At 40.3% G+C, this 16,161-nt stretch overlaps 3 protein-coding genes across 13 annotated transcripts in view; 2 read left to right on the top strand and 1 right to left on the bottom strand.

The window, feature by feature from the left end:
* The window catches only part of ABRAXAS1 (abraxas 1, BRCA1 A complex subunit), a 22,892-nt gene extending 13,347 nt beyond the window's left edge, over positions 1 to 9,545 (top strand). For 2 of the 4 annotated variants that reach the window (XM_084626635.1, XM_084626634.1), the window contains 4 exons: positions 586 to 705; positions 4,511 to 4,595; positions 7,387 to 7,498; positions 8,198 to 9,539. In XM_084626635.1, the coding sequence (XP_084482761.1) occupies positions 586 to 705; positions 4,511 to 4,595; positions 7,387 to 7,498; positions 8,198 to 8,628 (748 nt within the window). In that variant the 3' untranslated portion in view covers positions 8,629 to 9,539. Of the gene's footprint in view, positions 1 to 585; positions 706 to 4,510; positions 4,596 to 7,386; positions 7,499 to 8,197 lie in introns of all 4 variants that reach the window. The other 2 variants (XM_084626632.1, XM_084626633.1) reach the window with 2 other exon arrangements.
* The window catches only part of MRPS18C (mitochondrial ribosomal protein S18C), a 26,517-nt gene extending 10,492 nt beyond the window's left edge, over positions 1 to 16,025 (bottom strand). The window contains exons 1-6 of one of the 4 annotated variants that reach the window (XM_084626637.1): positions 15,885 to 16,025; positions 14,735 to 14,793; positions 11,329 to 11,412; positions 10,159 to 10,216; positions 9,744 to 9,803; positions 9,589 to 9,661 (exon numbers count right to left, since the gene is read on the bottom strand). In XM_084626637.1, the coding sequence (XP_084482763.1) occupies positions 9,589 to 9,661; positions 9,744 to 9,803; positions 10,159 to 10,216; positions 11,329 to 11,403 (266 nt within the window). In that variant the 5' untranslated portion in view covers positions 11,404 to 11,412; positions 14,735 to 14,793; positions 15,885 to 16,025. Of the gene's footprint in view, positions 1 to 9,540; positions 9,662 to 9,743; positions 9,804 to 10,158; positions 10,217 to 11,328; positions 11,413 to 14,734; positions 14,794 to 14,876; positions 15,301 to 15,465; positions 15,732 to 15,884 lie in introns of those variants that run through there. The other 3 variants (XM_084626636.1, XM_084626638.1, XM_084626639.1) reach the window with 3 other exon arrangements.
* Positions 15,997 to 16,161, top strand: part of HELQ (helicase, POLQ like) — a gene marked incomplete at its 5' end in the record, with an annotated part of 34,218 nt that continues 34,053 nt past the window's right edge. For 4 of the 5 annotated variants that reach the window (XM_084626630.1, XM_084626628.1, XM_084626627.1 and 1 more), the window contains one exon: positions 15,997 to 16,161. In XM_084626630.1, coding sequence (XP_084482756.1) covers positions 15,997 to 16,161 — 165 coding nt within the window. The other variant, XM_084626629.1, reaches the window with a different exon arrangement.

Below are 16,161 nucleotides of genomic sequence, written 5' to 3'. Positions count from 1 at the left end.
TTTACTCAGAGCAGCTGGTGTCTCCCCCAAGGGGGAAAAATCTATACGAGAGTCACCTAAGAGAGTCTCAGATCTTCTGGGCGTGCTTCATTTGTGGCTCAACAAAGTTAGTTTCACTACCTGGTCCACTAAGAAAACTGACCATTTATTCCCACCCTTTGTTTCCTCTTTTAACCAGTTACTGATCCATGAGAGGATCATCCCTCTTATCCCATGACTGCTTATTTTGCTTAAGAGCCTTTGTTGAGGGATCTTGTCAAAGGCTTTCTGAAAGTCTAAGTACACTATATCCATTGGATCACCCTTGTCCACGTTTGTTGACCATCTCAAAGAATTCTAATAGATGGCTTTTGTAAAGAGAGACCATGCCTCACCCATGTTGACTCTTCTTCAACATATTGTGTTTCTCTGTGTCTAATAATTCTCTTCTTTACTATAGTTCCAACCAATTTGTCTGGGACTGAAGTTTATTCCTCTATGAGAATTAATAAAATGGAATTCTGCACCTGTATCATAGTTTTATAATAAAGATTATCTTTCACAGATACACTGATAAATTTTTATGTTCTTGCTTTTTTTAAAAAGTCTTTTTCAGAAAGTTCCTCTAGTAGTTGCCAACTTGGGTATGGCAGAACAGCAAGGTTACAGAACTGTGTCTGGCTCCTGTATTTCTGATGGCTTTGGCAGAGCAGTAATAAAACACAGGTAGGAATGATGTACTTTTTTCATATTGAACTTGTTTCTTCTAATGATATTTTGTATATTTCAAAAACTGACATACTGGGAAGGAACCAGCAGTTTGACACTTTCAGAATCATAGAGTGAGAAACAATATTTGTATTAAATTTTACCTACAGTATCTCATCTGATACACCCCAACAGGTAACCTTCATAACTGAAAGGTTTCGTATTAAGTAATATGTGCCAAAGACGATTTGTAGGGTAATTGAACTCTTCTTCTCTAAATGGAAATCAATGACCAGTTCACAATTTTGGGTCTGTGCTTCTTTGTATCCAGATATAGAATGCTTCATAGGTAAAATTCTAACCCATTTAAACCTCTTCAGCAAGTGATGCAACCCTAATTTGCTAGCCAGGTATAACTGTTAGGGACTTATTCCTTCACCCGCTCACTGCCCTGGTCCTTCTCGCATGAACAGAGAGCAACAATACCTGAAGTCCGAAGGTGCAAACAATTCAATGTTTATTGGGGTGAACTTCCAGCAAGCATGATTCAAGTTTCCTTCCTCAGTGTCTCGCAAGAATGATTCCAGTTTCCTTCCCCAGTGTCCCCCTTCCCAGCTCTGACACCACAGAGCCTTGCCTGTGTCCCTGTTCCCATTTCCCCGCCTTAGCAAAACATGATTCCAATTCCCCCACCCCCATTCCCTGTTCCCATTCCGCCCCCTTATTTCCTGATTGACAGCAGACTATATAGTAAAACTTGTTCTGCTTAGCCATACCTTAACAAATCGTTTTACTGAAATTTAACTAACCAATTCTAACATATTGTAATATGATTATCTAACCAATTATATCCCACCACCTTAATTAGCTTACACCCAACAAAATTAATTATACAGCAGACAGAAACAATCACAGAACCAGACAGAGATTATATAGACGAACAATAAGGAAATGGGGACTAAAGTGAAAGAACAACAAAGAAATGAGGAATTCACACCTCAGGTATTGATAAGTGAGTTCTTGCCAGACAGGTGTCAGAGTAGCAGCCCTGTTAGTCTGTATCCGCAAAAAGAAAAGGAGCACTTGTGGCACCTTAGAGACTAACAAATTTATTTGAGCATAAGCTTTCGTGAGCTACAGCTCATGTTAGTCTCTAAGGTGCCACAAGTACTCCTTTTCTTCTTGCCAGACAGGATGCAATCAAACTAAGTTTCCTTTATATCTTCTAGGCTCTTCCCTTTCTCTGGAGGTGATGGGCATTATCAGGACAGGATTGTATTCCTAACAGCCAAATAGCACCTTATTTCAATGTGACTAGTTTGGAATGTAAGGATTTGACCATACACTTCCCAGCTTTTGGCTGCCTCTGCTGCTTAGCCAAAGGCCTTAGCCTAAGAACAGGGTCTCAGACTGTCACAGTAAGAGAGGGCCCTTACACGGGCAGACAGTGATTTTGATTCTTTCTTTTATACCTATATAACTAGCTAAGTGATGATAATACACCTAAATTCTTAAAGTATAGACCTTTGCAGACAGACCTGAATATCTATATCCTAATAACAATAACAATCACTGAGTAAACTTTTGTTTTGTAATTCATTGCTTTTCCATAACTTTTGGCCAAGCTCAGTTGTCATAACAAATTGAATTGATACTGTCAACTTCAAAATAATGTTGTATACAAAATGTCTTTACCTACATTAATGATAATACCTTAAATTATTTAAATTACCGGTAAATCCAGTTTACTTTGCTGTAATGCTCTTTGTTCTTTGCAGTTCTATAGATTGGCCAATGAAGTTGAAGTCATTTTTGTTTAGTTGATTTTTCATATTCTTGGTGCTGCTGGATTTTTGTTTTGAGAACAGTTTATTTAAAAAATAAATCTAAGCAACTGAACCATTTCTAATGGAATTTAAAAAGTCCACGGAAATAATTCTGTTCGGTTTGTAACATCTTGCTTTTACAAAAGCTAAATGTGGGGCCAGATAAGAGTTTTTCCTTTATGATAATATTACTTTGCCCTCTCTCACCTTCTGAGGATCTGACAATGATTATACTTACTAACAAATTAAACATCTTGACACACCTGGAAAGATAACTAGAGACTATTCCAATATCACAGTTGGGGAACAAAGACACAGAAGTTAAATGACTTGCCCAAAGTCACTCACGAGTCTGTAGAAGAGATGGGAATACAACCCATATGTCATGAGCCTGTGTTTTAATCACTTGCTAGACTGTTCTTACTATGAAATATTCTGTAGCATGGAGACTACATCCTTCACATAGAAGGACACTCTCAAATCTTTCTCTCTAATGTTTGGTTTTGCAACTGGCTGGTGAGATGTTTCATGTAGCAACTTGGCATTGTGCTCCTGTATACCCTAATAGGTCCATCAATGGCTGTTAGCCAGGATGGACAGAGATGGTTTCCCTAACCTCTGTTTGCCAGAAGCTGGGAATGGGTGATGGGATGGATCACTTGGTGATTACCTGTTACGTTCATTCCCTCTTGGGCACCTGGCATTGGCCACTGTCAGAAAACAGGATACTGGGCTAGATGGACCTTTGGTCTGACCCAGTGTGGCCATTTTTATGTTCTACCGTACCCCTACACAAGGGACTCTCAGCAGCTTTCCTCTGGGCACTGCCCCCTGCACTGCTTTATCCCTGCATCTGTTACTCTGCACAGCTTCGTCCTGTGGGCTTTAAAATATAAAAATATATGGAGATATACTTATCTCATAGAGCTGGAAGGGACCTTGAAAGGTCATAGAGCCCAGTCCCTTGCCTTTACAGCAGGACCAAGTACTGTCCCTTATTTTTGCCCCAGATCCTAAATGGCCGCCTCAAGGATTGAACTCACAACCCTGGGTTCAGCAGGCCAATGCTCAAACCACTGAGCTGTTCCTTCCCCTACTTGGCCTATTCCTGAAATAGGTTCAATTCTGACTATTCTCTCCTTCCCCAGTATGTTGTCCCTGACTTCTCCCAGCTCCCTCTCCAGAAGACTGTTCTTGTCTGGCTGCCTGAGACCTTGACCCCATATAAGCAGGGGAGAGAGTGCAGTTGGCTGGAGAAAAGGGGCACACATTCTCCTGGCTTGCAGCCTCTTGCCCCCACACTTAGCTCACTACTGCGTGAGAATGAAATGAACAGATCCCTGTTGCTATCAAGCTGCCTCCAGTCCCCCATGCTTCACCTGTCCACATAGAGTGCAGCATTCCTGCTCTGCACATGAAGGGAGCAGCCTCTGTGCGGGAGTCAGTAGGCCCTGCAGCTGCTTCTGTTGGGGACACCCAGAACTGCAGTCCAATCCTAACAGCTAAGGCTACTGTCAGTGGCACAAGCAGCAGCAACTAGAAGCCCTGCGCTACCTGGAAAAAAAAAAGGTGTAGAACCACTGGTATGTTCCATGCTGCATGCCTGTGTTTCCCTTAGTCTGAGAACCTCTGCTATAGACCACTGTACAGAGATGTATTTCGGTTATTGACTTGTATATGTTAGCTAATCCTTTTACCACAGATTCTGGATCTGAGGAGAGGATAAAAAATCACAAAATATCCTTATTTAATAAAAGTGTTAAGAAACAAGTATCTCCCCGTGAAAGGTGTACTGGAGTCCAGAGACCTACAGTTTATAATCAAACACAAAAGTAAAAGCCAAAAGTCCACTACTGCTCCTCATTGAAAATCCATTATGCTTAAGGAATTACAGCTGATGTAGACATCTACGTTAGACTTTAGTGGACAAAAGCATCACTCAGTTCACATGCACAGTTAAATTTAATTCTATAATGGGCTTCTTTTTGTGTCCAAAGGTCAGAATTTTTTTATGAAGATGGATCACTAAAAGAGGTTCACAAGATTAATGAACTGTATGCCACCTTGCAGGAGGAATTGAAGGTAGGTCATTAACTTTCAGAAAAGCACATGTCAGATCGTAGATGTTAAGGTAGCACTGCAAACAAGTCAAATATTCACACTGGAGGTCCTGATTCTCATTTACATTAAGGCAACCTAACATAGCACAAAGAAGCCTTAAAGTGACTGTAAATATAATTTGTTCCCCCTTCAAGGTCCTTTTGTACTGCCAACATAATGTAAAGTGGCATTATTGTACCTGAGAATTAGATCCAAGGTGTCTTGTGCAGAAATATGCAAATATAAGGGAGGTGGAAGAAAGACTTGGTATAAAACAGTTGACATAAGTCATACAAAATCTAGCATTTCCGTTAACTGCTTGGATGATTACAAACAATGACCCAAAACAGTGGAGAACTTGAGTTATTTGCTGGGATCTCAATGCAGGGCTTGAAAAATGTACCTGATACAAAAGATGGACTGTTGCAGAAGAGACAACCAGCTAAATCCTAGGGTAGTACCAAAGAAGTCAAGTCCCTTCCTTCCATCTGCTGAAAAGGGGCAAGGTGCTGTTATTCCAAGTAGGATGCTCTGCCTGAGTCTGCCATGTCAGTCAGTCATACCTGAGGATACTGGCCTTCCTCCTCAGGCAGCTAGAAATTTAGATATCTACAACACCCTCTTTTTTTGTGCGGGGTAGGGGTTCATTGGCTACTGTAAGGGATTGGAATGAGAAGGGTGCCCTCTGCTACTCTGCTCCCAATCTTGTCTTTTAGTTTCTCCTCCCCATAAATATCTATGCCTTCCACACCTGTCTTTCCAAAGGGAATTCTGGATTAAGCAGTAAAACTGGTGGAAACATTAATCTGCCAGGTTACGTAAGTGTTAACATCTCAGAGGAAACAGAGCAGTGAATGAACTGCTTGGAGTGAGATTGAAGGTGACACACCCTTGAAAAGTTCACAAATTAGCATATGGGTCTGCTCCTAAGTGCTGGAAATTCTATTTAGGAAACTTTCTGGGCATAATCTATGAATTTCAGTACAACATAGTTTTTTTTTTTTAAAGTTTCCAATCCCTGTGGTTGTGAAGATTACATCAAATCCATATTTGAAAAGTTAACTGATAAATTAATTTATTGAGTGGCAGCTCTAGTGTCTTTGATGCAGTTTATATCTTTTCCAATGAGCAAAAGAGCAATAGGTAAGATACTTATGATTTCACGTTACTATTCAATGGAAGCTTACAGCAAGGTTTTCAGACTTTTCCCTAATTCCAGATAAATTTATATCTTGCTTGCTCAAAGATGATCTTTCAGGCACTTAGTCCTAAGGGAAACGGGAGATATCTTAACAGTGCTTTGAAGCCTAATGAAGCAGCACAGTAGTTTTCCATTCCCCACAAGAAAAGAGTGTTCCCAAACAGGGATCACTGGACTGCACTGCAGACTGAGTCACTCCTACTAGACTATATGGAAGACTTGGGTTTTGGCTACTGTGTTAGAGAAATTATTAAGTTTTTTGTAGCACAACTAGCTTTAGTTAAACTTTGTGTTCAATCTTCTAAGAGGAGTTCCTCAATATGATTATGGTACAAGAAACAAATGTCAGAATTTTTGTATTAAGCACAGACTCATATCAAAGCTTCTATCTGGGCAATACCAAACACAAAATCATGGAAGTCTGGGATTTGTCCAATAACTTTTGCAAATATAAGGAAAGAAAGTTGGCTCCTTATCTGGTAATGAGCCTGCAATCACAGTTTTTAAAATTAATGAGCTCTTGCATTACTTTTTGGAAATTGGTCTTGAGAAAAATAAGTAGATAGTATGGCTATTTGGAAGTAATAAGGATTATAAATACTGTTTTTAAAAACAGGAGAAACTAAATGTGAATCATCTAGAGGTGCTAATTAGTATGCACCTCAGAGTCAGATGGGAACAAGGTAGTTTACTAAGCTGCTGGAAATTTAAAAGTAGTATCATGATTTTAGACATCAGAATGGAAGGGGCTAGGGGAAGAATTTTCTTTTAAATATTGAGAAAGACAACTTTACCATAACTAAAGTCGCATCCAGGGGATAAGTTCCAAGCACAAAAGAAACAACTGAATCTTAAGCACTATATACACAGGATTAGAGAGAAACTTGGCTGTCCTTTTAAATTGAGATGAAAAATGGTTAAAGAAGGAACACCATTCATGTAACTTTTACGGACTTCAGTAAAGCACATGATACAATACCTCACTTTCTTGAAATAGTCATTTGAAGTTACTTGGACAGAAGTACTACCTGTAGGCCTGCGGAGTGCCACAAATCAATGTTAGGTTCATGTTTTTAAAACCAAGTGAATTCAGTTGTTAAAAGTGATGGAACTAGGAGTAGTAACATGAAATTAAACAAAGGAAAACATGGGAAATTTCAAGTGGTATTTTGAGTAACCCTGATGGGAGAAAGTAAACTTGCCTCCAAAGGAAAACAGATGAAGTCCCATTTCTTGAGTTTAAAAGTAGACTGCATAAAATACTAGAATATACTGTAGCAAACCTTCTAGGATTATAGGTGGAATGGACTACAAGATTTTTTAAGTGTTTTCCAGGTAGTTGCTGATTCAGTAATTTTACCGTTCACTATACCCACAATGTTGCTTTGTATGTTTTGTTTAGTAGTATTGGACCTTTTCTTTTTTTAAAAAAAGACATTGTACAATGTGTTAACTTTTTTTTTTTTTAAGGATGCCTTGAAATTTATCTGGAACACTTAAATAAATAAATCCAATATAAGACTGACTTAATGACTACAATTGAATGTTCAGTAGAATTGACTTCTCTTGCAGAAGATATGTTCTAAAGTAGAGGGCAGCGAACGATCAGTAGAGAAACTCCTAGCAGAAGTGGACCAACTAAAACAAGAAATAAAAAGAAAAAAGGAGCCAACACAAACTTCAGGTAATGCAGAAAGATAATCAAGCCTCTCCATGGAAATATGAGTTATGTGACAAAACTGAACATGTAAAAATACTTAATATAACTAGGAGGAATCCATAAGACATGAAATTTCAGCTCTGCTTATCCCACTAAATTCAGTCTGGTCTAAAAACCCTAAAATATGGAATTAATTCTAGAGTCTACATTAGTGAGTAATCTCTACAGTTGCAATTTTGGAAGTTTGCCACTAGATATTAAACTACATATGAAATGCCACTCATTACTAGCACTTATTATTCTCAGTGTATCAAAAAATAAAATTTGCTAGCCACTGAATTTTTTGCAAATGGAGTCTGAAAACAGTTTGGATATTTGTGTTTAGCCACCATCACTTTCTAACTACCAGTCAAAAGAGAAACTTAATACCTTTTCTTGAAAGGAGAAAGTTTGCTAATCATAGTAAGTTAATTTATGTATATGAACATAATTCCAATTTTAATTTCTATAATAGTCTAATTTTAATTTCTATACATTACCAGCATAGACCTCTCTATACAATGTATTGTATAGAGAGGTCTATGCTGGTAATGTATAGAAATTAAAAGGACTATTCTGCACATTAAGCCACTCCAAAACTTTCAAACAAAAAGGCGACTGAACACTAATGATGGGAATACTAGAAAAGGCTAGTTTGAAATTCTTATTTTTTCTATTATTTAGGAGAGAACAAGTGTGTTTCAGATGAACCAAAGGAGAATGTTTTCCTTTGTCAAGCTTTACAAACATTTTTCCCAAATTCTGGACTTCAGACCTGCATTGTTTCCTTAAAAGGCAGGCAGATTTCTAAACACTGCTGTAACACAGACCACAAAATAAATGTCATGGACAAACTGACTCTAATGCAAGAAGACAGTGACTTTCCTGAAGCTGGAACAAGGCACATAACCAAGCGTAAAGCTAGCGTGACCACAGCTGGACGAAAACCATTCAAGAAATCACGCTCATTGCAACTTCACCATAAGTTACTTAAAGGGGACCAAGACAACAGAGACCAAGAAGGAAAGCTTACAATGAGTGGTACTGAAACAGAGGAGGAAACTTTGGAGAAACTTAAAGACACTAATGAATATCCACAATCGCCAACTTTTTAATCCTTTTGGGCCAGGTGTAGGATTTTCCTCAGGGTGACTACTGCTGCACCAAAAAACTGCTGCCAACACATTTACTATGTTCCATCAATTGACAGTAGGGCTAAACTAATGTATTTAAGTATCCTTTTGTAAAAATTTTTACATGTACAACAGTTTTTTAAAATGCAGGTATCTTATTTGGAAAAATATAGAGCAGAGTCCAGATTACATTCCCTCACTCTGCATTCCCTTTCTCTCAGGGCTCACAGTAGGAAGAATAGTAGTAGAGTACAGACATTGAAAACTGAAGAGCTGCTGCAACTGTCAGGGTTGAGATGTGCTGTACCTTGCCTTTTTAAGTGATGATATGTACTTATTGCTAAGCTATTGCTGAAGGAGGCTACCACCACATTTAAGATTTGCTCAGCAGCAGCTGAAATAGACAGTGCCAAAGCAGCTTGGTATCTGGGTCTGCTACAATGTTATGTTAACAGCAAAGGTTGCTCTGTCTTACTCTAATCACTTGCTCTCTTGCATTCTGACCATTTATATCTTGGGTTTTACTTGCAAATTGCTCCTATGATGAGCAAGTTTAACTCCATGTTTTCCCTTACTTCAAACTCAGAAAGGTATGGAGTAGGGTCCTGCTGCATTTTAAGATGAGATTATAATGCAGGAAAACAGCACACAAGTGTTTTGAGACGTTTCCTACAGGTTTTAAGTTCTCTATTGCAAACATGGAGAACTTTCTCTCTTAATGAGTGCTCAGTTCTGTTATTTGTTATAGTGTGTAATATGTCACAACTTCTTTCTGGCAGTTATGTAGAGGAATGCCAAGCATTTTGGGTAAGAGTATAACTGACCGGAGCATCCGTTCTAAAATTGTTAGTATTTTGTTACAGATGTAAAGGTTCTGATAGTAATGAGTATATAAACATTATAAATAACTTTATTGTTTTATGCACAATTTACATAACTTACTCCGGATGCCTGATATCACAAATTTTTGGGTCATTAAGAAATGTTGGATCCTTGTACACAACTGGCATAAATCCTGCAAGAAATTAATACTGGTGTTAAGTGTTTAAATAAAAAAATAATTTTGTCTACAAAAACTAGTTTACAGCTATGCTTACCAATTACATGAGCTCTTTTAATGGCTTTTGAAATCTCTTTCTGTTTCTTCCCACACAAGCCTGTAAAGACAGGTTTTTAGCATCTTATTTCAGGTATCCAAATAATAGATGGAGGTTGGTTATTAGGGATTCCCTTGGGACTTTTTTTAAAAAAAAACCTTACTAGAAAATAGATAAATCAGATTACAGAAACTATTAGTATGTAGAAAGCGTACAATTCAAATGTTTGAATTCCTAATCATGAAAATACCCAGTTATATCACATTACTCAGTGGTTTCACAGTGGACAGTAATTCTTACCACTATGATGGTTAAATTCAAAATGCTAAATTTTAATATTAGCCTTAAGTCAACACTTGTAATAAGATAAACAAAGATTACTTGTTAAATTGACATTAGACTACAGCTTACATACCTGTTATATGTCTGCCATAAATGCGACCAGTATATGGAGAAACAAACTGGGATAGAAGCTATTGAAGAAGCAAAAAGCTTAATAAATAGTCTTGCAAACCAGTAACTTTAAACACTAATTTTTTTAAAAAAGTGGTATTTCACACTATTGTATGCACCCTATGTTATGGCATAGGACGTTATTTGCCTTAAAGAACTTATCACAAGAATAACTTGCTGGCTTTTAAACCAGAATTTAAAAACCATGTATATTAATGTTCTAAATATGATCACCTTTTCTGTGGAGCTCATCTTAGTTCTTTACAAATATTAAGAAATTAATTAGCCCCTCACCTCCTATGGTTACTATCATCTGCACTTTACACATCAGGAACTGAGTCACGCATTAAGGCCAAAAGTATCTACTAGCTTTGGAGGTCCAGTTTGAGAATCCTATGGCATGATTTTTCAGAGTACTCCCATTAATCTCCGTTCCAGTCGTGAGTGCTCAGCACTTCTGAAAGTCAGAGCCCTAAGTGTCTCAAAGAGGCAACAATTTTTCAGCTGTGCCCTTTTGCAAAACTGAAATTTTCCTCAAGAAAATAAGTTTTTTACATACTAATATTAGCAGCCAAATGAATACTAACTTCCCCTACAAGCTAGTACATTAAGCTCTTCACTCTTCTGAATGTCATGCTTCACCCACACAACCCTGTTGTGAGTGTCTCCTCTAGTAAGGATAGGAGGCCCAAACTATTCTGTACATCAGATTTCATTCTTCTAGTCACTCATAAAGCAAATGATAGTTCAGCTGATCACTGTCCTAACCAACTGCCCCTTGTGGAGAGCCCTACAGCATCAGTCTAGTTTTGCATACCATAAAATCATACCTGTGCCCCAAATACTCCCCCCAGCAGTGCCGCTGGAAGCAAGGAAGTGAAATTGACTGTCAATTTAGCTCTGCTTCTGCAGGCGCAGCATTTCCTCCAGCTAGTACAAAGAGAACAAGCTAGTGGGGAGCAGTGCTCACATTCTCCCCCAACTTCATACCCTTCATTTCTAGAATTGAATCCTTCTAGTCCCATTTTCCCCTGGTTCCTCCTGCCTAAATAGCAGCTTCCCCACAAATAAAATTGACCAAACAATTGCCTGAGACAATCACTGCACAAATTCATATGGTAAAGAATCTCACCTGTACATTCTTGTAGTCTACATTTATTCCACACAAGACACATCTTTTAGGAGGATCCTTATAGGGGTTTTCCATTTGAATTGGCTGAAATAAGTAGTAGTTTATTATTCTACTTCTTGATTTCTTTGGAACACAAATAAAAACGTTCTGGAAAATTGAAATGAAGCCTGATTTTAAGACTTAGCAATAGCACACGTCATTAGAAGTGGTTTCATATTGCAAACCCAGACCTTGGCTTCCCAAGCTGCCGTAGGTTAAAAGTAGGGCGTTGATTAATCAAAGTTAACTCATGCCATTAACTCAAAAAAATTAATCACAATTTAAAAAATTAGTCATGATTAATCGCAGCTTTATTTGCATTGTTAAACAATAGACTACCAATTGAAATTTATTAAATTGGATGTTTTTCTACACTTTCAAATATATTGATTTCAATTAAACAGAACACAAAGTGTACAGTGCTCACTTTATATTATTTTTAATACAAATATTTGCACTGTAAAAATTAGTTTTTCAGTTCGCCTCATACAAGTGCTGTAGTGCAATCTCTTTATCGTGAAAGTGCAACTTACAAATGTAGATTTTTTTTTGTTACATAACTGCACTCAAAATAAAACAAGGTAAAACTTTAGCGCCTACAAGCCCACTCAGTCCTACTTCTCGTTCAGCCAATTGCTAAGACAAACAAGTTTGTTTATATTTACAGGAGATAACGCTGCCCACTTCTTATTTACAATGTCACCAGAAAGTGAGAACAGGCATTCACATAGGACTTTTGTAGTCAGCATTGCAAGGTATTTACGTGCCAGATATGCTAAACAGCCATGCTTCGGCCACCATTCCAGAGAACATGCTTCCATGCAGATGACGCTTGTTAAAAAAATAATGCATTAATTAAATTTGTGACTGAACTCTCTGGGGGAGGAGAATTGCATGTCTCCAGCTCTATTTTACCCGCATTCTGCCATATATTTCATATTACAGTAGTCTTGGATGATGACTCAGCACATGTTGAAAAGGAGGACTTGTGGCACATTAGAGACTAACAAATTTATTTGAGCATAAGCTTTCATGAGCTACAGCTCAATTCATTGGATGCATTCAGTGGAAAATACAGTGGGGAGATTTATATACACAGAGAATATGAAACAGTGGGTGTAACAAGAGTGATCAGGTAAGGTGACCTATTACCAGTGGGGGGGGAGACGGGGACCTTTTGGAGTTATAATCAAGGTGGGCCATTTTCAGCAGTTAACAGGAACGTCTGAGGAACAGCGGGAGGGGGAGGAATGAACATGGGGAAATAGTTTTCCTTTGTGTAATGACCCATCCACTCCCAGTCTCTATTCAAGCCTAAGTTAATTGTATCCAGTTTGCAAATTAATTCCAATTCAGCAGTCTTTCGTTGGAGTCTTTGAAGTTTTTTTGTTGAAGAATTGCCAAACAGACTCAGTACGATGTGTATGGTAACACCCATTGTTTCATGTTCTCTGTGTATATAAATCTCCCCACTGTATTTTCCACTGAATGCATCCGATGAAGTGAGCTGTAGCTCATGAAAGCTTATGCTCAAATAAATTGGTTAGTCTCTAAGGTGCCACAAGTCCTCTTTTTCTTTTTGCAGATACAGACTAACATGGCTGCTACCCCAACTCAGCACATGTTGTTCATTTTAAGAACACTTTCACTGCAGATCTGACAAAATGTAAAGAAGGTACTAACGTGACATTTCTAAAGATAGCTACAGCACTCAACCCAAGACTTAAGAATCTGAATCCCCTTCCAGAATCTGAGAGGGACGAGATGTGGAGCATGCTTTCAGAAGTCTTAAAAGAGCAACACTCTGCTGCGGAATCTACAGAACCCGAACCACCAAAAAAGAAAGTGAACCTTCTGCTGGTGGCATCTGACTCAGATGATGAAAATGAACATGCACTGGTCTGCACTGCTTTGGATTGTGATCATGCAGAACCTGTCATCAGCATGGACACATGTCCCCTGGAATGGTGGTTGAAGCATGAAGGGACATGAATCTTTACTACATGTCTTATTTACAAGGTCTTTCTGGTGACATTATAAATAAGAAGTGGGCAGCGTTATCACCCGTAAACGTACACAAACTTGTTTGTCTTAGCAATTGGCTGAACAAGAACTAGGACTGAGTGGACTTATAGGCTCTAAAGTTTTACACTGTTTTATTTTTGAATGCAGTAATTTTTTTGTACATATTTCTATATTTGTAAGATCTTTCATGATAAAGAGATTGTACTACAGTAATGGCATTGGGTTAATTGAAAAATACTTTTTGTTATTTACAATGCAAATATTTGTAATAAAAATAAATATGAAGCGAGCACTGTACACTTTGTATTCTGCGTTTATTGAAATCAATATATTTGAAAATGTAGAAAACATCCAAAATATTTAAATAAATGGTATTCTATTATTGCTTAACAGCACAATAATTCGTGATTAATTTTTTAATCGCTTAATAGCCCCAGTTAAATGTAGAGATACTGATCTTGTCTCGGCACTTTTTTACTTGTATGTATGGACCTCATCATCTTCGTATTGAGCATCTCCCAGATATTAAAAAGATAGAAAATTGTAACTCTTCCCTCCTCCCCACTTTATAAAAGAAATGGCTTTTAGTTGGTTCTATGTAGCACCACCATGACAACTGCTAGAATTCAGTAGGTGGAAGCAGTATGTTTCCTGGTTCCCTTCCTTGCTTGAAGGATGCTCCTCTAGGATTTACATAATGGAGGGATGAATGTGACTATATTAAGGCAAGGGGAGGAGGAGGGGTGGCTGAGTGAGGGGGTGCAGGGACACATGGGGACCAGGGAGATGTGGGGTCTGCATGGGGGAGATGCTAGGGTCTGCATGGGGGAGACTCCCTAACAATCCCCCCACCCCAAAAGCAGACTGTTCCATACTTCTCACACCCACACCCAACAACCCTCCAGGTTCACCTCCAGGCTTCTTCCCAGCAATTACTTCCCTCTTCCTCAGCTCCTCCATTACCCCTGATTCCCCCAAGCCTTTCCACTCCTTCTGAGGGGTGCAGGAAATAATTCATTTAAACTACAATGCAGAAACTTATTACTCGAATTTATATATTAATATGCCTACTAAGGAATCTATTTGTCAAAAAGCATTTCCTGAATCTTTGTTGTTGTCTGTATTGTTACAGACATACTTGTAGGCAGGTATTTTGAAATAAATTACTAAAATTGAAACTGGCATGATTATATTATGTTATTTTGACAAATAAAAATATGCAGAACTTTTTATTTTTTGGCACAGAATTCCTCCATGATTAAACTCATACTTTCAAGAGCTATTTTTCTCAGCACTGCAAGCTTAGTCAACTACAAAATATGTCAAGTTAAAGCCTTCTTACCAGATCCTCATTGTGGGACACCTGTTCCTGCTGTGAACTATATCCCCTTCTCCACAACACTGTTGCCAGAACAAAATAGAAGTTACTGTTAAATCACTTTACAAATACTGGCTCAAAACAAAACAAAAAAACAATGTCCTGCCTAAATTGAAAGTTGTGCATCTTCCAAGGGGGAAAGTGGGTCGATTGTAGAAGTTTTTCCACTAAGAGATTAGGCACAGGGTCGGGAGGACCCTTCACTGAACTCTCAACGTCTTCCCCTGCTCTTTGTTTCCCTATTTTAAAATAGTCTTGCAGGTGCGTTCACAGTAACATTTCTGAAGTAGGCAGGAGACCTACTGGCAGCAGGGATCCTGCAAACACCAACCTCTAGCTCCATCAGTGGGCAGGCGAACCCTCCCTCCCCCCCACACTTGACCAGGGCAGGGGCGGTGACACCCTGAGGCCACCCTCGCACGCCTGCTCCGGGGGACACTCCCCGAGGCTTCAAAGGAGAGACACCCCAGAGCCCACCGGGGCGCGCCCCCCGTCCGCGGCGTTGCCATCCCAGAGGGGTCGGCGCTCTGCGGCCGCGTCACGTGGAGGGTGGAAACTGGGGGCGGGAGAATTGCGCCCGCCCTGCCGAGGCTGCGGCCCGGCCGGCGGAGCCGGGGCTCCCAAGCCGCAGAGAGAGCGCGGACAGCAGCCCAGGTGCTGCACGTACAGGCCCTCCCGCCCCCGAGGCCTCTCACCAGAGCAGGAGGCGCTGGCTCCTTGACCAGCTGCCAGGATCTGCTGGAGCCTCCCCCAACCCCGGGATGAAACCACTAGGGTGGCCGCCATCTTCCTCCCGCCTGGCCCTTCACGGCACCCGTCCTCCTGTCACTACACTGTGGCGCGACCAACAGCGCTTAACGTCCTTTGCCCAACTAGTAAATATGCTACCCAATCAGAGCGCAGCTAGCCACAAGGCAGCCAATGGGAACACGAGCGCCGCGGGATCACTTCGCTCTTCTGTATCTTTTCTTTTTAGTGGTTGGTTAAAGGACGGAAATGACGTTTGGGACTGGGGGGGCAGGTTTCCGGTTGGCTGGCGGTTGGGAAGCAGGAGGCTGTTCCCTTCAGGAGGTCTCGCTCGCGGGCGGCAGAGAGGAGCCTGCCCTCCCCCCACCTGTCTAGCGATGGTGCCGCCGTTGCCCCCCGCGCCCCTGGAGGCGTTTCCCCGCTCCAGAGGCCTGGCGTCGCCGGCCCGGACCTGACCGCTCTGGCCCGGCGCCCGAGGGATGGAGGGGGGCGGCCCCGCGGTGCGCAGGAGGAGCCGGTCTGCCTGTGCCCGCGAAAGGAGCCGGGACCGAAGTCGGTCCCGCGGCGCCTGCTTCCCTCCAGCCCGGAAGAGGCCGAGCTCTGGGGCCGGGGAGGAGCCTCAGCCCGCCCCCGCCAGCCCCGAG

The sequence above is a fragment of the Lepidochelys olivacea genome (assembly GCF_965140295.1).
Source record: "Lepidochelys olivacea isolate rLepOli2 genome assembly, chromosome: 4".
Lineage (NCBI taxonomy): Eukaryota > Metazoa > Chordata > Testudines > Cheloniidae > Lepidochelys > Lepidochelys olivacea.
This window is presented reverse-complemented; position numbering and strand designations above follow the sequence as displayed.